This window comes from Histoplasma capsulatum, assembly GCF_000150115.1.
Source record: "Histoplasma capsulatum G186AR genomic scaffold supercont2.2, whole genome shotgun sequence".
Taxonomy (NCBI): Eukaryota; Fungi; Ascomycota; class Eurotiomycetes; order Onygenales; family Ajellomycetaceae; genus Histoplasma; species Histoplasma capsulatum.
Genome location: NW_025544802.1, coordinates 762,771 through 781,475, shown reverse-complemented (window position 1 = coordinate 781,475; position 18,705 = coordinate 762,771). Strand labels below are relative to the sequence as shown.

Genomic DNA, 18,705 nt, shown 5'->3' with positions numbered 1-18,705 from the left:
GCGGCCACCCGTTGGTGCGCTGTGATTGGTGGCGGTGACATCATCAGCATCTTCTCCCACCAATCTTCGCTGATGATGCAGCGCCAAGCTGCGTTGACGCCGTGATGGTCACTGACGGACGCAGGCTGTGCCAAATATATCACCTGCAGCAGATTCTAAAAATTCTAACAATTCCTGGATTCTGGAGGTTCTATGGAGAACAACTGCCAAGCCCCGCCACGAACGGTGCAGATGTGCTGTTGTGCAGCTGTGGCCCAGTGAAACCCCGCTATTAAAAGCTTGCCCTCGCCGCCCGTCCCCCACTGCTCCCAGGATCAAAGCACGGATCGAGGAATTTTCGAGCAACCTTGGAAGAATCTTTGTCTTCCTTCCTCCTTCCTTTGTTTCAATCCAAAGCGAAACGGGCCTATTCCATTGTGCCAAGGGGTTTCATCTACTAGCCCCTATCCTCATTCTCACTTGGCGTGGCAGTTCCGAATCCTCGCCTGCGATAGTATCACCACCCCTGCTGACATATTTATATCTACCCTGTTGTCTTCAGTCTACGTACGCACGCCATTAAATAGCAACTATTCCTCCCCCCAAGTTGTTATTTGCCCTAACCCTTTATATACACTCAGAACGAGCAGACCTTGGAGAAAATGTCTCGAGGCCCATACGACCCTCGTTTGTTCTTCAGCATTGACAATATTCGGGCGTTCCACATTCAAAATGGAGAGGAATCAGAACTCACCACATCGGGTCCCCAGACCCTTTCCCTCTTGATGGTCCCGACTTCCTGTCCCTCTACAGATCCTGAATTAGCCTCACAGCCACCAGAAGATGACTTTTACCTCCACCTCCACCTCCCACCGGAGTTGGATCTGCCCTTGCCCGCAACGACCCAGATATACCACCAGCCACCAAACAGCTACCTCATTCCACGCTGGGACCTAGGCCCAAACGCAGGCGCATTCACGCGGATCCAATTCCCGTCAATTGGCAGTGGCCCAGGGAAGGTGTCTCAGGAAGATGTGGATACCTTCGAAACCATTCTCGCCCAATGTACCGCATTTCTCGAGCGATCTCCGCCCCCTAAGTTCGCTCCGTATAACCCTGCCACCTATGCTCCTGGAGAAGGATATGTCGGGTCTGGCGGTGAAAAACAGCCTGCGAAACGCCAACCTGGCCAAATTGTCCTCATCGATGAGGAGAACGGAAGTGTTGTTGGTGAGCTGACGGATAGTTTCAACATCGTGGAAGATGCAGATGTGAAACATGGTTCAAAGAGTATTGTGACCCATCCCATATATATCATCGACATATCCCAGCTGGTAAATTGCTAACCATGACTGCGATAGATCCCGTTGAAATACAGCTCCCAACCGAAGGGCAAGGAAACAATATATCTGTCCATAATGTCTCTGACGAATATCTGCAAACAGCAAGGCATCCTGCCTATGCGAAATCTACCATTGTTCAGACGTCTGCAACAGCCTCGCGGCTTCTGGTTGCTGGTTCCGCATATATTGCCAAGTCCATACAGTCAGGAGCAAATACCTTCACCCAGAAAACGAAACCAAATTCCAAGCCCATGACATTTACCCCTACAGCGCAAGCACGTATGAGGAGAATCAATACATTTTCAAGCAACGCTGCTGGGTTGTCATCCAAAACCGTCAATAAGGTTACCAAGGTTGCTCAAAACTTCGGCGCCACTATTGCAGGCAAGAAAGATTTAGATTCTGGGCCCAGAGGTTTCGACGAGAACGGCCGACCGATATACCACTCCAAGCCCGGGATTTTGAACAAATCTTTGATCGCCTTCTCGACGATTGCAGATGGCATTGACCAAGGTGCCAAACAGCTTCTCCACTCAGGACAGCTCGCTGCGACTACGGTAGTCGGCCACCGCTACGGCCCAGACGCGGCAAAGTTCACGTCGGAGCTCACTGGTGGCGTCAAAAACGTTGGTCTGGTGTACATCGACGCGGCGGGAGTGTCTCGCAAAGCAGTCCTCAAATCTGTTGCGAAAGGAATGGTTGTTGGGCGCATGAAAGATGGACAGCAGATTGTCGTTAGCGACGGCGATGCGCCCTCTGTGAAATATCCCGGCATTCCGGGGCAAAAACCTCCGCCGTTCATGAGATCCGGGACCAGCCAGAGTCTTTCTGGGCTTACCCCTGGAAACGCTTATCTTCCTCGCGGTTCGTCTCCGTCTCCTACTCCGCCGCCTGCCTATGGCTCGCAGAGCGGGCGATCCCTTGGCGGGACTACGTTGCGAAATGGCAAATAGCCCGGGCTTGAGGAGCTTTTTATGTCATGAGAAATGTTTTGAAAAATCGGGTCGATAATTCTCCTTCCCCTTTTCCATCTTTTTTTTTTTTTTTTTTTTTTTTTTTTTTTTTTTTTTTTTGCCTCTTGTCCGTCTTCTCTGTTCTCCTCGCCAGACGTTTTGGTAATAGCCCGTTTTATGGTTTCATTTCGTATTTTTACCGGGTTTTACGATTTACGATGCTGGCTGCATGTCCTCCAAAAGCTTATATTTTGTGGAGAAGGCAGTGTTTGGGAAACTTTCACTTGATATTCTGTTCTTATTGTAACGCCCCCCATAGTTATGTAAATGTTTATTCTGACTTTCGCTGGGCTTTTTAAAGTTTCAAGAATTTTTCTATTTTACACCCCATCTTTCATTTTTTTTTTCCGTTTATGGTTTCAATGTGTCCCTTCTTGCAGGTTTCTTTGACTGGTCTTTTACATGACCCATGACTTGACGATACCCTCACGCACTTTCTGTTGGGCCCATAAACTCGGGTTGAGAATTAACGAAACGATAATTTTATTCTCCTTCAACTTCTTTTTCTTTTCTTTCCTTTTCTTTTTTATTAGTAACTTCGTGGATGATGCCTATAACTGTCACCCGAACCGACCATACATGGGACATTCAAATGGAGTTTCACAATCTAACATACAAGTGGCATGTCAGAAAGGAAGCTCGGTCACCGGGTGGTTGATCTGGATGAAAACCACAAGTGCCAAAAACACCGTCAACTAACTAGCCTTAATACCCAGGCCCTCATTGTCCATCTCTCTTTTAGCTTAGTGTCAAGATCTGAGCAGCCGTAATGACCAGTTCTGGGTCGACTAGGTAACTAAGCCGTCAGTTTTGGGAGGGTGTCTTTTGTCTGCTCCATCCTGTTTTCTTCGGCGTTGGGCTGGGGAAGATCATCTTCGACTGAAATCTCACCCCAAACTGCCCTCCGCCGCGCGAATGTCCCCCAAACGAGCGCCCGGCGGCGGGACCCTGTGCAGAGTTATTTCCAATCGGATCTCTCCAGCTGGTGAAATTAGGATATTACCCTGATGCAAGTCTTCATGGGTCAACTTGGTTGGTCCCATCATCTGGAAGGTAATGTTGATAGAGATCCTAATATCTCTTTGAATCAGGAAGCCAGCATTGAGGTAGAGAAGAAAACAAGTCGTTGAATGCGTTTACATCTTTATCAGGTCCTGATTAGAGATGGTTTGCAAAAGACATAATCGTGCAAACGTGCGCAGTGGATGGATCCTATAGTTACTTAATACAAAAACTCAACTGATAGACATTGTGGAATACATGCATCCTGATAAAAGAGTCACTGGGATCTGGCTCAATTTGCCGAAACAAAGAAACAATCTTCCTTAGCTGATCACAAATGAAGTTTCCATCCCGCTCATTTCTCATCAATCATATAGCCATGTCTCCCAGAACAAGCTCCATATAAATGAACACACAATTTTGATAAGCTCTCCATCCATACACTTCTGAGACATCTTCTCAGTGAAAGTTGTTTGAAGGTGAAGAAGGAGGAGTCAAGGAAGTCTATCCTCGTTTGCGTTGCGTCTCGAGAGTTGCGTCTGAATTTGTTGTTCAATGGACATCTTAGTGACAAGGCTTCAGTGCAAGGGAAGAAAGGAAGAAAGAAAGAAAGAAAGACACCATCCCAATGTAACCTCCTGGCCAACGAGGCGGATCTACAGATCTATTTTTTTGCTGTGCTGTGAGGCCACTATCACCAACATGTTCTAGATTGGCAGAAGACCAAGGTCACATGACTCAGGCAACCGACCCCTTCTTGGGGCTTCCCCTTTTCGTGGACAAGCTCCGATTCCACACCGACCGACCCATACTGCTCGTATACTAGTTGGTCTCTTGTGGGGGAGTTCGCCTGTTGGCTTACATTAGTGGAAGGCAACAACCTCCCTAGCGTTGTTGTCACAATGGCGGAGGGGCAAGGTGTCTGCCGGATCTCTGCCCCTCTTCACCAAGATGAAGGAGTTTCATGAAGGCTTTTGTCAGGGTTCATTAACCCATCGGTATACCAAAGTACCCAAAGTGGTCCTGCTGCCTGCTATCCCCTGATTGGCCTTGGAGCTCCTCTGATTTCGAAGACAGCAAAGCTCTTTGAGAGGGCATTTAAAAAGCACCTCGAATCCGTGATTTTATCGCTCTTCTCTTCTTTTTTTTGTTTGTCTCGTTCTCTGCCACAACTTATAACAATAAGAACACAATTGATTGATTGGCAGCGTGTTCAGAATTGTCTTTTGACCAAAACTTCAGAATCTGTTTGGGAATTCATATCCATCCTATAACTTTCACTTTCTCTACTTGTTCATTTCCTTGAATCCCCAGCCCGTCTCCCAACCATGGAGCTCCCATCGATCCCCGTTCCTCTGAACGGCTTTGTTCCTTATCTAAATGAACACAGCCGCGATGAGGTTCTCACCGGCAAGGCGATGGAACCCTTCAAAGCTTACGAATATAAGCTCCGTGAAATCTTTGCTCAAGAACCTAACAATAAGGCAATTGAGAATCCCCACGTCAATGTCGTCCCCCTTTATCTTCAGCCTGATGTAGATGTCAAAGTGAAGGCGCGGGACCTCGTCAAAGAAAGCCCAGCGGATGCTGAAAAGTATATCCTTCCCCTGGCAGCCGAAGCGCGGAAAAATGATTCCACTGCTGCTGTGGTTCCGACTTTCAATCAGTTCCTCGAGAATTTCAGGATCTTTTCAGAATCGTCTCTAGTTGATATGGACTGGAGCAATGTTGTCGTTGCCGGGAGTGCGGTAACTACTTGTCTATTGCCAGTTCCTGATAAATTCGGGTCGTCGCGCAAGGCTCAGAGGTAAGTTGCTGCAAATTTGGTCATCTCTCTCTCGTGCTTGATAACTACATGTTCTCTGTTGATTGTTCTGATTGATTGAGCAGGGAATACTACCACGAGAAAATTGCTCCGTCTTCGGATGTCGATCTATTTCTCTACGGTCTTGACGAGGAGCAGGCAATTGAGAAGATCAAGCAAATTGAGAAATGCATCCGCGACAGTATTCTGGAGGAAGTCAGCGTATGTCTAGTTCTGTTGGATATATTTATTCGGCGTCGTGCCTGGAGAACTCTAATTGTGGGAAACAGGTTATTCGGACCAAAAATGCCCTGACTATTGTTTCGAAATATCCTACTCGCCACGTTCAGATAGTGCTCAGGCTTTATAAGAGCGTCTCGGAAGTCTTGACCGGTTTTGATGTGGATTGTTCCTGTACTGCGTTCGATGGCCGTCAAGTCTGGGCCAGCCCCAGGGCCGTTGCAGCTTTTGCTACTCAGACTAATTCCATCGACCTTACCCGGCGTTCACCTTCGTATGAAAACCGTCTTGCGAAATATGCCCATCGTGGATTTGAAGTGTATTGGCCAGCTTTAGATCGTTCAAGATTGGATCCTACAATATTCGAAAGAAGTTTTAACCACGTTGTTGGTCTTGCACGACTCCTGGTCATGGAGAAGCTTCCCACTCAGCTCAACAGAGAAAACTATCTTAACCAACGACGTGAGGAGCGCGGCAGAGCCACTCCCAGTCGTACCAGGGCTTATTATGTCAACAGAGAGAATCTAAAAGAAGTACAACCCGAAGATGTTGCGGAATGGGTTGAAGAGGAGGATGTTTCTCGGTATCATACGTTCACAATTCCCTATGGCCCAAAATATACGGCAAAGAAGGTAACTTTGATTCAGAGTGTCGTGATGATGCAGGCATGACCAGATGCTAATTTTTATCAACAGATCGAGAAAATGGTTTACAAAAATGATTTGTTGTTAAATGCGGAATGGAACAGGCCAAAAGACCGAAAAGTGAATTTGCACAGGCATCCCGCGTTTTTCGGCAGCGTGAAACATGTCATCGAAGATTGTTGCGGCTACTGTCCCGCTCCTAGTACAGAGGAGGAAAAGTCCATCGCGGCGGACGAGGGCAAAAAATATTTGTCGGGCAAAATCCAATTTATGAAGCATGACCCAGGGAGACAAACCATTGGGAGCTTTAACCCTATTACTGATTCAGACTGGACTGAATTCGCATACACTGGCGGCACGGAAAGCCTTTGCCAAGCTATTGTTGCGGGCGATCTTACCCACGTTAAGAAATGCTGTGCCCAAGAAGACTTCAACATTGACCAGCGAGATCATACTGGTCGCATGCCTCTTCACTTAGCGATCAACTGCGGAACCCCCGAAATCGTACGATGCCTCGTACACCATGGGGCACGCCTTGTCAGTCGCGTCGCTGGCGGGTTTACCGCTCTTCACCTTGCTGCAGCCCGCGGGGATGTGGAAATCCTTCGGGCAATACTGAGGAAGAGCGAAGCGAACCAGGTTGAATATCTTGAGAATTCGGGCACAAAACAGAGAAATGCGAGCCCGTCAATTGCATCAAATGAGGATGGCGATGAAGAGGCAGAAGAGGATGACATTTCAGTAATAGAAAGTGGCGCAAAGTCTCCATATGCTGTGTCTCAAGGGTCAATGATTGTAGTCACAGACCCATCAAAAACACCCCAGGAGGAACAGGATGAGGACGAAAACGAACCTAACTTCTACGATGATATTGGGGTGCTTTCGTGGGATCATCCAATTAGTCCACTTCATGTGGCGATCTTATACGGCCATACGGACATTATCACCACCCTCACTACAGAGTTCGGTGCAGACGCGAGCCAACCTTTTGTCCAAAAGGAATACAATAATTATTACGTGATCTTTTCCATGATCCTTGCTATGCACCTTCCATTCGAACAGTCCACAGATATGTTACGAACTCTCCTCGAATTGGGAGCTTCCTCGACGCAAGCCAACAAGGATCATATAACCGCATTCCATTCTCTTGTAATAGCCGGTGAGCCTCGCCATATAGATTTGATATTCGACATCGACGCAGCGGCTGCCCAACTTGCAATTAACCATCCTTTTATAAGCACGTCCTGGCGTCCTCAAAGTGCGTTGCCTCTTAATTCAGCAATTAGCTATAAAGGAACCGGGATGGTTGAGAAGTTATTGGAGAAAGGAGCAATCGTGTCAGGATTTTTCGAACGTTTGCGGCGCATCTGGGCACGTCGAAATAATCAAGGTAATAAGATTGAGCATATTCTGCGTCAACCGATTATTCAAGCAGCTGAGTTTTCAACCCCTGCTGTTGTGAAAACACTTTTGGATGCTGGAGCGGAAGTTAATGCAATCACGACGGGCTCTCATCGATTGATTGACAAACAAGCCTACTATTCTAGTGGCCAGACAGTCCTTGACCTCATTACAGCGCGCCTGGATTTTCTGAAATCGTTGGATAAGCCTCAACAAGCTCCAATTAGTATTGTGGAGTTAAAACCCGACGTTGTTTATTTAAAGGACCTAGCGGAAGGGACTTTCGAACATTCTTTTGTCCAGAATGAGCTTGCAATCGCGAAACTCGCTTCGGAGGTCATCCAAGATAAACTGAATTCCGAAGAATGCACTAAGTTCAAACAGCAGCAGAGGTTGAGGGCGGACTGGATTGAACGTGAAATCAAGGAGCTGGAAGCACTCGAGCAGACCTTGAAGGCTAAGGGGGGTAAACCTTTCGCGGAACTGTACCCAGAACACGCGCGGGCTGCAGATAAAACTCAAAAATCGTCATCAACGGCTGAAGCATCGAAGGAATTTGAGGTCGCATGCACCTTCACCGATCAAGACGTAGGGGACGTAGATACAAAAGAGTATATTCCGCTGTACGTTCTTCTGACATCTCACCCCCGTAACACCCACCTCATACAACTCCTACCATCTTCTGTCTTGCGTCTCTGCAATAGCTAAGTAGTTGTCTTTTAGGTTCCAAGCCGCATGGGATGGCAATATCGGCAAGGTTAAACAGCTAACCACAGAGCCAGCCACTGTCAAGAAGCCGCGTTCTTCGCTCCAACTTACAGCGAGGCTCAGAGAACGAGAGGTGGATATCTTCACCATTGCTGTGGTTCGCGGCCATTTTGAACTGGCTCGAGGCATTCTTCAGGATGTAGACGCCCAACAATGGAAACGGGATACCAAAAAGTCAACCCGTAAAGTATACGAGGTTGTTGTCGACAATGATAATGACTATAATAGTTACGATTCTGACTCCGAACCTGATGCGCCGGATTCTGAAGGTGTCAACGTTCGTTTTGATATTGTTGACGACGAGCAAACCATTGATGATGTCCGGGAGCTGGAAGCTGTGAGCGTCGGGAAATACACTACTTCGGTGTCCCACCTCCTCAACAGGGAACGAGACATGTCTATGTTTTTAGGTGATGAAAATAAGGATACTGTGAAAGCTGATCATGCGACATTGGCTGATACTCACCTGTTAAACTGGTACCGGGATCCAATTGTAAGTAAACCCTCTCCGGCTTGATTCCTGCCGTTTCTTAAACGAGTGTTATACTAAATTACTAAATTTACCACTTCACTACGAGTAGACGCAGACGGTTGATATGAATGCATTCAAAGCAAAACGCCGCATGGACTTGATGAGTCTTGCCGTCCAGCGAAATGATTTTGCAGCAGTCAAATTCTTGGTTGAGCAGAAAACACACTATCTGAGACACTCTAAAGAAGAAGACAACAATAAATCTTCCGATGAAGACAGGCATAAATTTATCACTATTGGGAGCGACATACTCAACATGTGTCTTAGAGATGGCTGCACGCAAATCTTAGGTTATCTTATGTCGACAACAGGACTTGGATTTCCGTTTGAAGCTCTGATGAAAGAGGCAGGCGTCAAGCCTGAAACTGAACCTAAGGTATGTAACTGAGAGCAAGTATTAGCTAAATTATGGAAATTTCGCTAACCCACAACCAAGTTCTATCGCGGATTATCCGTGTATGGCAAGAAACGAGCGAATTGGGCTGCCGAGAACAGCTACCGTTACTTTAGGCCGATTTTTGGTTCACACTCGTTACTCTTGCTTGCCATTAGTGAGGGTAACATTGACGCTGTTAAGTGGTTCCTTACCGATGCGCCCGAGCAGAAATATAAGGAATTCCTCCATACACATAGGGATGACGCACGGCTAGCACCTCTCTTTAAAATGGAGGGTGGAATTGATGATATGTTAGCATCCTGGCTGGGTGCTAGACGTAAGTTGTGCAGTTCAAGCCGGCCTTGCCTGACACGTACATCACCAGTCCTGAACTAACATTGATTTTAGGAAATCTGGCTCTTCATTGTGCAATACTTGCCTCACCGTCAGAGAAATCTAGCGCCTCTCTGGTTCAGTTTATCCTGGAATCATTCCCGGATTCCTTGCACACCAAAAATATTGAAGGTTTCACACCTCTCCACCTAGCATTCAGTGGTCGGAGGATTACGGCTGCCAAAATGCTCGTTGAAGCGGGAGCAGACCAAGCCGCTCGGGATAACGATGGCCGCAATATGCTTCATCACATCTTTGCGTCTCACCGTTCCACTGTCGAAAGTTCCCCTAAGCTTCTCAGAACATTGTGTGATATCCTAGATCCTGAAATTGTTCCAATCCTTGCGCAACAGAGGTCCCGCTTAGAGATTGACATTAGCGGTCGTATTGGATTCGGTAGGCAGATCCCATTGTCGCAATGGCTTTCGCATGGCCCGGAGACTGAAACAGCCACACTGGAAGCCATTCTTGACATCACAGGTGGAAAAGAGCTCTATATCTTGAATGAACAAGGAAATTACCCCATCCATGAGGTTATCAAGGATCAGAAAATTGATTTTGCACGAGTTATGCTGGAGAGGGATCCTCGCCTAGCTGTTTTAGAAAATGCTACAGGAACGACTCCTTTGGAGGTCGCGGAGAACAGGCTCATATCTTACTTGGTCAATCAATATCGCATGGTGGAGGAAAACATCGGCGAATCCGGAAACTCGAGACACTCTTATAGCTCATCGGCTCCCGTGCCCTACCGTTATTTCCTTAACAGGTGGCGGAGAGAACCCGAAAAGTTCGACCCTTCTCAGATCTACAATCTCAAAGGGGATGGACCATTCATCTCATGGGATGACTGCAAAGAGGGCAAAATTCTACAGTTGCTACGTAGCGCTGCCGCGAAATCGGACAAGAAGAGGATCCTCATCAGCTTGCAGGATTCCAATGAACTTGTGAGGCGCCTCTCTGCTATTAAACCAAATACAGGTGATGCTGGCCGGCGCGCGAATCGGAGTGGTTACTACAACGAAAGCGATGAGGAAGAGCGTGCAAAGAACGACGCTAAGGAACAAGATGAAGTAAAGAAGTGGATGGGTTATCTTTCCAGGAAAAATTTCGAGGTGGAAAGGCTTCTGGAAGAAGAGAAAAATGCCGTATCGAAGTGAAGAACGAAAGGACCCGAGTTGTTTGTTGTGTGGCCGGCTCGGGGCTTGTATGTATTCCACGTTCACCGGATTGTTTAGAATCTGTAATGCTTCTCGGGGATTCTCATTCTCTGCTGTTTTAAACCTGTTTCGAGAACTGACAGCTTCCTCCTCCCTTATTCTCATCCTCCCCCTGATTCACTATGAAACCTTGGAAAGAGACACGATTTCAACGCATGCATGCACGTTTCACCTGGTGAAGAGTTCTAGAAAAAATAAAATCACTAATGGATGAAACCATTATACATACCTACCTATATATCCTGGTGCCTATTCTCTGGAAAATAGCTTTTACGAGCACTCACCGTGGATATCAGTCAAGGGATTTCTTGCAACGTGCCGCAACTCAGCTAAACCGAAATTGTTAGTTCGATGCCGCCTCAAAAATACTAGTACTATGAATAACTAGTTAACTAAGGTTTAAGATTAGTTACAATAAGAATAACCTATTATGAGAGTCACGAGGCGAAAGCTCTCTGAGTTTTTTCAGCAAGATCAAGCGATATCGCATAACAGAGTTTTTTTTTCCCGATGATGCATGTGAATAGTAACTGCTCTAGGTTCAACGTACCTAGGTTGTAACGGGGGCGGGTTGAGTTTGCGGCCGACAAAAGGCACAGGCAGCTGACTTCTTTATCTAATTAATTAATCAATGATGAGTTGAGAAAAATAATTAGTTAGTTAAGAGGACTACTAAGATTCATAAAAAAAAAAAAAAAAAAAAAAAAAAGCCCATCTATGACATCAGGGGGAGAGCTGCTTTTCATTTTGCAACGAAATTAATGCCAAATATAAGGCGTGTGTTATGGATGAAGACCAAACAGAAAATGAACGTGAGAGTAACGGAGTAATCTGACGCGGGATAGAACCCCAATGCAGAAAAAACTGAATTACATCGAGCAGCTGATGCAAATCATCTAACAGGGTATATCCCCGGATATATTTATTCATATATGATGATTTATTAACTAGTTATTTGTTGTGATGAGTGATGATTATTATTATTTTTCATGCCGTTAAAAAAGGCCCGCTTGTTCAAACACGCGGCGTAACGTCGCATCAAATAGCAGCAATTGGCTGGGGATCGGGGCCCGCCACCAAATCGACTTTTCGATTGCGGATTACGATGCCAACAGATCCCCCCCGTATCAGATTCGCAAAGTTTAACCCGTAATGGAGCTTCCATTGTATGCAGGAGTTACCTGGGTCGGTGGCTTTCTTTCGTCATGGCTTGCTTGCTGCTCCCTGCAGCGCGTTGCTGCCGGTCCAACTTTAAACCAGCATTCCCCCCAGTTTAAAATATCAAACCAGCGGAGCAGCTTGCTTGGCTAATTTCCTGCTTAAAGTACGTTTCAGAAACGCGCCTGATATTCATGTGTTTTTTTTTTTTTTTCGATTTTTTCTTTTTTTTTTTTAACAAAAGGTAACTAACTAGTTAGCGAAAAACAAATATTAGAAATCAACAACAGCTTGAAAGAAAAGAAAATGAATGAATAAATAAGGACGAAATAAACCTTTATGGAATAAACTGAAGAGGAAGAAACGCCTTTTGCTACAGTAGTAAGGCTCATACGAAGTGGATGATCACCTCACCCGTTTCGCCACATTGCCACGCTGTCATTCTTGTCTCCGAGTCTGCTTGTTTGCCCGTATCAGTCAAAAGCCAGACAGTTTGGTGAGGATTCAGCCCTGTAGCAGGAGTGTCCTACCGCCTATCGCAGGCGACGGTAGTTAAAGGCAAAGGCAGCCTCGGGCAGGGATAAAAACGGTTTTTTTGTTGCCTGCCAGCCTTCAAGCATACCTAGAAGAGTTTCGGGCAAGGCAATAAAATTTAGGACAACAAGATTATGTTTTTTCTTTTGCTTCTCTGAAAAGCATGTTTCCCGAGGTTTATGAGGGAAGATGGCGAATCAGAAGCTGGCGCAAGGCTCCATAGAGGAGCTTCAACCAAGAAACGCGAGCGGCGTGGATGTTGCTTCGCGGTATTTATTTTGATTTTTCCTTTCAGGAGCATTTTTCCCCTGGCGCCAGAAAACTTGAAAGAGACAATAAGAGCTGAAGCTTGTTCAGCGGGAACTTCCGCTGAGCTACGCGTGGATCATCATCATTCTTTGCATTTGTGGGATTGAATAGTGCAGCTGGCGTTGCTCCTGGAGTGGTTGATGGTTGATATTCCATTCAAAAAGGACTTGAGTATTCGTGAGCATTATCAGTAGTTCGTTAAAGACAGGGGTTATTTTGTTTATTGGTGATGGGGATCATGGACGGTGACCTGGCAGAGGCTGAACGGCTTGATCACCCATTCACCCACTTTCGCTCTCTCTCTGAGCTCGCTCAGCAACCGTTGTAGTTGTTGTTCCAGTCATTCTGCTCCCGTTGTCGTCGACGCGGTGGTGGTGTCGAATATAATAAATAAGTGGCGGTCGATCCCCTCTGTGCTAGTCCTGACTAACCCGCCCACTGCCCGATTTGTTGTTCTCCTCCACTTTGGCTGCGACTCCATCCAACTCACAACTCACCCTCGTTTCCTCTCCACCTCCACCACCACCACCACCACCACCACCACCACCCTCCTCCTCCTCTCCTCCTCTCCCTCTCCTCCTCCTCCTCTCCTCTTTTCCACCCCTCTCTTCCTTTTCCTCCCTCCTCTAGCGCGCTCGTTTCTCTCCTTCCACACCCAAAGACCAGGCCGCCCGGTCGGCTTCTCCAGGTCTTACGGCCGTTCCTTGTCAACCCATGACCCCTTTCCCTCCCTCGGTCCTACCGTTGATCATGCTGTTTTGGTCGACTCCATAACCAATCGCACCCTAGACCAACTCATACGCTCCCCAATCTCTGGTTACTGGAGCTATCCTGTCACGTCTGTGTCGTCGTTAAACCGTCTCGTCGTCACTCCCCTCCCGGCCTGTCAGCCATCACGTCAGTCATTGCCGCGCAGCTTATCCACCAATTTGTGCCGTCTGTTCGCGCGCTGAGACCACCGGCATCTGCTGCCATCGCTTGTCGACCTACCAGTTACACCAAGTAGGACGCCTTGTCAGTGTTCCTGGTGGCGCGTGCTCTGTCTAATCCATCGTAGCGGAGGTGGGAATAACAAATCGCCATCGGGTTGTCTTGCTGCTCCCTATACCTGCGGAAGGCACGTTTGGCCGCAGTTCACCAACACACCAGCAAACAACCTCTCATTGTCTCAATTGCCTCTGCCCCCGCTGCTGATGCATCTGTTACTGGTCTAACAGAACTGTGCAAACGCGTTGCTGGTCGATTACTCTTGTTGTCTTTCCTTTTTTGCCTTGTTTTTGTTTTTTGTTTTTGTGGTTGTTGTTTCCCTCGAAGCTGGGTGTGTTGTCCCTCCCTGCTTTCAACAGACCTGCTGCGCATCACTCTTCATTCGAACCCGGATTTCCAAATTGCAGCGCACAATCGGTCTTCGCGTTCACGAAACCTCAACAACAGTATACAACGACAGACAATACAACGCTCAATCGAGTTCACAGCTACCGTTTGTGAACCCCTTGACTACAATCACTCTCGCGGGACACGTTGAGAAATCCACTACTACGGCTTAAAATCCCTGACTAGATGATTTGGACGACTGGCTATTATATTTTATAGAAGTGGGTAAACAGATATTCGGTTTTCAGGTGTCTGTGCGGACAAATGTTCAGAGCCTGAAGTACTAAAGCACATCCAGTTCCTTCGAAAATTTAAAGCAATTTGGCGTGAAGGGGAAATTGACTTCTGGAACACGAATATTTGAGTCATCATCACTTCACCCTCTTGCTGCTTTATTCTCTACGGGGAAAGGCATGTCGTCTGCTATGCAGACAGTTTGCCAGCATAGCACAACTCAGTCGCCTAGCCAGTATGCATCAACAGGATCTCCGAGACAACCACTTCGCGAACCATCAGTTGGGCCACGCCAGTCGAGCAGGCACCAGACTGATCATGCTGGCGCACTCAACCCTCCTGCTAGCCCTGACCAATTCTACTCCCCTCCCTCCGCCGTTACTTCGACAATGAATTCCCCACAACATCTTCCATTGCCTCCCTCCACTCGTGGCTCCCCTATTACCCCAACTCCGGGTCAAGCGTCGAGTAGTACGCGGCCACGCCCGACCCCCACACTATCTGATGGACCTGGTTCTCCTCCGATCCCCCCTCCTCGCACATCATCAAACCAACGAAGTCGCACATCATCAACTGCGCCATCTGCCAATACCTCCACGGAACGAGTAGCGAACTCCAAACATTCTAGGCGAAGGGGAGATGGTGCACGAGATCGTGGGGACCGGGACCATGCGCAGACAAACGGTAGGGACAAGGCGAATGATGATGCGGAATCATCCGCTGTCAAGCGTCGAAAATGCCCACATTCGCCGGATGTTCCACAACGAGCTGCGAGCACACGAGAGCCGAGGGATCACACCTCGCCTTCTGCGATGGAAAGTAGATCTGAGGCTACAATGGGACCAACTTCGATTCCCACTGGCGCTGATAAAGAGCCAAGTACGGTGGTTAATCGAATGGTCATCACAGACCCTGCAGTAGATAATGCGCGAGAAAAGGAACGCCAGGCGGAAGCTCAACCTGACCCAGAAACCTTGTCAGGACTGGGCCTTGTTAGCAGTGAAGGGGTCGACGACGGGGGCCGCGGTGCTCGAAGCCGGCACGATTATTCAAATTCCTCATCAAGGCGAAAAGAAACTACTTTTGGTGACTATGTTCTTGGTCAAACCATTGGTGAGGGTGAGTTTGGAAAAGTTAAACTTGGTTGGAAGAAAGACGGCAGCGTGCAAGTCGCGATCAAATTGCTGAGAAGGGAGAGCCTTGGGAACAACCCCAGCCGCCTCCCGAAAATATATCGCGAAATCTCGATTTTAAAAGAGCTTTCACATCCAAATATAGTCCGACTTCACGAGATGGCAGAGACCGATCGACATATTGGTATTGTTTTGGAGTATGCATCTGGGGGTGAATTGTTCGACTATATCCTTAACCACCGGTATCTGAAAGACAACCCTGCTCGTCGATTATTTGCCCAACTAGTTTCCGGCGTAGGTTATTTGCATAAGAAAGGTATTGTTCACCGAGATCTCAAACTCGAGAATCTAATGCTCGATCGAAACCGCAATATCATTATCACAGATTTTGGTTTCGCGAACACATTCGACCCCACAGACGAACTGGGCGAAGAAATTGAATATAACCTGACAAATAGAGAATTCGTGAAAAGGATGAAGCTAGATCGGCCCAACGCAAAGGGCTTAAGGCGCGGTGACCTTATGCAAACTAGCTGTGGTAGTCCGTGCTATGCCGCGCCAGAACTGGTCGTCACTGATTCATTATACACCGGGCGTAAGGTTGACGTTTGGAGTTGTGGAGTTATTTTGGTGTGTCTAATGATCCCTTTTATTTGTGCAAATTTCGGTTTTGTTTACTAACATGCGTTTGTCCAGTATGCAATGCTTGCTGGCTATCTCCCTTTTGATGATGATCCCGCAAACCCTGAGGGCGATAACATAAACCTTCTTTACAAATATATTGTAACGACACCTCTCACTTTTCCCGAGTACGTCACACCACACGCGCGAGATTTGCTGCGGCGCATCCTTGTCCCGGATCCGCGAAAACGGGCAGATCTCTTCGAAGTTGCGCGACATAGCTGGCTTGCAGAGTATGCACATGTGGTATCGCACATTACCAGCAATACTACTAATGTGGCTGACATTGCAAACACCACTGTTCCTGCTGGTGAGTCCTGTTTATTTTAGATCACATAAAAGAAAACAGATTCCCGGAAGTTTGACTCTCAACTTTTCCTTTATTCCTTGAAAATCGTACGATTGCTAAACCATTCTACAGAAGACCAACAAGAGACCCCATCCCTTGCTCGTAGCGCTTCTGTTAGAGAACCACCCAAAACTCAGCATCACAGCAACGCTTCACCTGTGGGAGGCCTCAGTCACCATACAGGGAAAATCTCTCAAGAAGATGAAAAACCTAAAGCAAGGGATGCGAAAAGGAGAACAGTCCAAGTCGAATACGTGCCCCCTCAGTCTCAAACTGCTCGTGGTGACTCAACCACCGCCTCTTCTCCTCTGAGCCCAATATCAGGTCCTGCAGGTTCGTCGCAGGTTCAACCAAAATTTAATAACCAAGAACCCCCAACTTCAAGCACAGAAGGCGCGGCCGCAGCCACAACAACGGCCGCTTCACGGTCTAAACCATTGCCGAAGGACCCGCCTGTAAACACCCATTCTACCAGTCATAACACAACAGATCGCCTTCAAGGTAGGCCGCATTCGCAATATGGAAACTTAGCGCAATCGATCTCAGACCTAACTGGTACGTACTCTGGTATTCAAGGTACTTTACCCCAAACAACCCGACCTCGAACTGGCGGGTCCCTGGCTTCTACCGGCGCCGGGAGATATGACAGCCGTTTGCCGTCCAGAGGTTCTTACAGTCAACCCGCCGCCCCAGCGGTCGCAACAACCAATGTGCAGGGTCGGCTCGCTCAGCCCAAAAATGCCACAGCCTACAGTATCTCTCCGCCTACCACCCAGCAACCTGCAGAGAGTTCAATTGATCAGCCCAGTACAAATCTGGACTATAGCGTTGCCCAGCAACAAGAAGCACAAACCAAGAGCCATAAGCGTTCTAGCACCGTGAGTAGCATTGGTGAGAAGTTGTTTGGGCGATCCGGCTCTATATTTGGTGGAAGATCATCTCAGCATGGGCAACGACCAAATAAACGCTACCCTCCAACTAGCATGAAGGAACCGATTGTCTCGGATGAACCGCGAGCGTCAATGGATTCCCGTCGATCAATTTCTCATCCTTTTCATCGGAAACTGGTGGATTCCAGCCAAGAGCATACTACGAAACAACGAAGATTTTCTCTCTTGCCTGCGTCGTTTTCTATGAAAAACTTCTCATCCAGCAAAGAAACGCCCCCCGCTGCTGACTCTCACATGGCCCAGGTTAACGATTTTCTCCACCCTCCAATGAGTCAAGGTCATCAGCAGCAGCCCCAACAGGTATCAACTTCCAATGCTACCTCACATTCTCACCATCCGACCGCCGGTCACCACACCCAAGTCGAACAAGGCCTTACCAACGCCAATGACCAATTGGATATGATGAATTACTCTGCTCAAATCGACCAACAGTTTGCGACCCTTCACGCTGAATCGGACCCCCAACACCAGAGAAATCCATATGGATCACCTCACATTGCTGCTGAGCAATATTACCAAGAGGAACCCCATGCTAACTCTTCTTCAGCGAGATACCTCACTGAGCCACAGAATTCCGGTTACACGGAGCAGTTTATGCCCAGTTACCCGGAGGGATATAATCCGGGCCATAACAATGACAATGGTTCTCGGCAGTCAATACAGCCTAACCACCAGTCTGGGAGGGTCTCCAATGTTCTCCAGAAGAACAATCGCAAGTTCGCTGATGCCTACGAATATGAGAAAGATCCGTCACATCATTCTGGTAGCTCTGGGGCTGCAAGAAGAGTTATGGACTTTTTCAGGCGAAGGGGCAAGTACCGTGCTGGCGATCATCAGTGAAAAAGAACACCTGTTTGGCTAAATGCTACAGTCGCCAGGTATCACCTTGGGGAAACTACATGCCATACAAAATTTCAGCAGCAGGAGAAAAGATAGAAGACCAATGAAAGAGAGAACGCTTTGTGGTTGGCGGATTGGTGCTTTCATTCTATTGGGGATTATAAGAGCCACCAAGGTTGATGGTGGGAAGCAAGCGGAAGAGAATACGACGGAGGTTTTATCTTCCCCGTTCCCGCAACAAAAAACAAGTTTCCCCATCCCCGATTCATCGTCTCCTTCACATACACACAGACGTCTAAATTCTATTCGTGGGGACGACCAGAAGGGCGAGACAAGAGTCCCTGAAACGAACCTATTCTGAGTCGAGGATCCCAAATTACCTCACCGGCGCTTGTATCATCATCACATTTACCTTATTTTCTACCACTTGA

The 18,705-nt window shown here is 47.5% G+C and overlaps 4 protein-coding genes across 4 annotated transcripts; 3 read left to right on the top strand and 1 right to left on the bottom strand.

Annotated features, from left to right (window-relative positions):
• Positions 1 to 486: 486 nt before the first annotated feature.
• Positions 487 to 2,275, top strand: HCBG_01475 (uncharacterized protein; the record flags this gene model as incomplete). The annotated part of the gene is made up of 2 exons (XM_045428525.1): positions 487 to 1,313; positions 1,358 to 2,275. The coding sequence occupies 2 exons, from the start codon at positions 642 to 644 to the stop codon at positions 2,273 to 2,275; spliced, it is 1,590 nt and encodes a 529-aa protein (XP_045290311.1).
• Positions 2,276 to 2,733: 458 nt separating this feature from the next.
• Positions 2,734 to 3,381, bottom strand: HCBG_01474 (uncharacterized protein; the record flags this gene model as incomplete). The annotated part of the gene is made up of 4 exons (XM_045428524.1): positions 2,734 to 2,772; positions 2,910 to 2,942; positions 3,036 to 3,123; positions 3,227 to 3,381. 4 exons carry the CDS (start codon positions 3,379 to 3,381, stop codon positions 2,734 to 2,736), a joined length of 315 nt encoding a protein of 104 aa, XP_045290310.1.
• Positions 3,382 to 4,665: 1,284 nt separating this feature from the next.
• On the top strand, positions 4,666 to 10,652 carry HCBG_01473 (ankyrin repeat protein; the record flags this gene model as incomplete). The annotated part of the gene is made up of 8 exons (XM_045428523.1): positions 4,666 to 5,144; positions 5,228 to 5,363; positions 5,432 to 6,013; positions 6,077 to 8,049; positions 8,150 to 8,687; positions 8,776 to 9,102; positions 9,163 to 9,439; positions 9,511 to 10,652. The coding sequence occupies 8 exons, from the start codon at positions 4,666 to 4,668 to the stop codon at positions 10,650 to 10,652; spliced, it is 5,454 nt and encodes a 1,817-aa protein (XP_045290309.1).
• Positions 10,653 to 14,500: 3,848 nt separating this feature from the next.
• On the top strand, positions 14,501 to 18,431 carry HCBG_01472 (protein kinase; the record flags this gene model as incomplete). The annotated part of the gene is made up of 4 exons (XM_045428522.1): positions 14,501 to 16,084; positions 16,151 to 16,445; positions 16,557 to 17,039; positions 17,061 to 18,431. The coding sequence occupies 4 exons, from the start codon at positions 14,501 to 14,503 to the stop codon at positions 18,272 to 18,274; spliced, it is 3,576 nt and encodes a 1,191-aa protein (XP_045290308.1).
• Between the last annotated feature and the right edge of the window lie 274 nt (positions 18,432 to 18,705).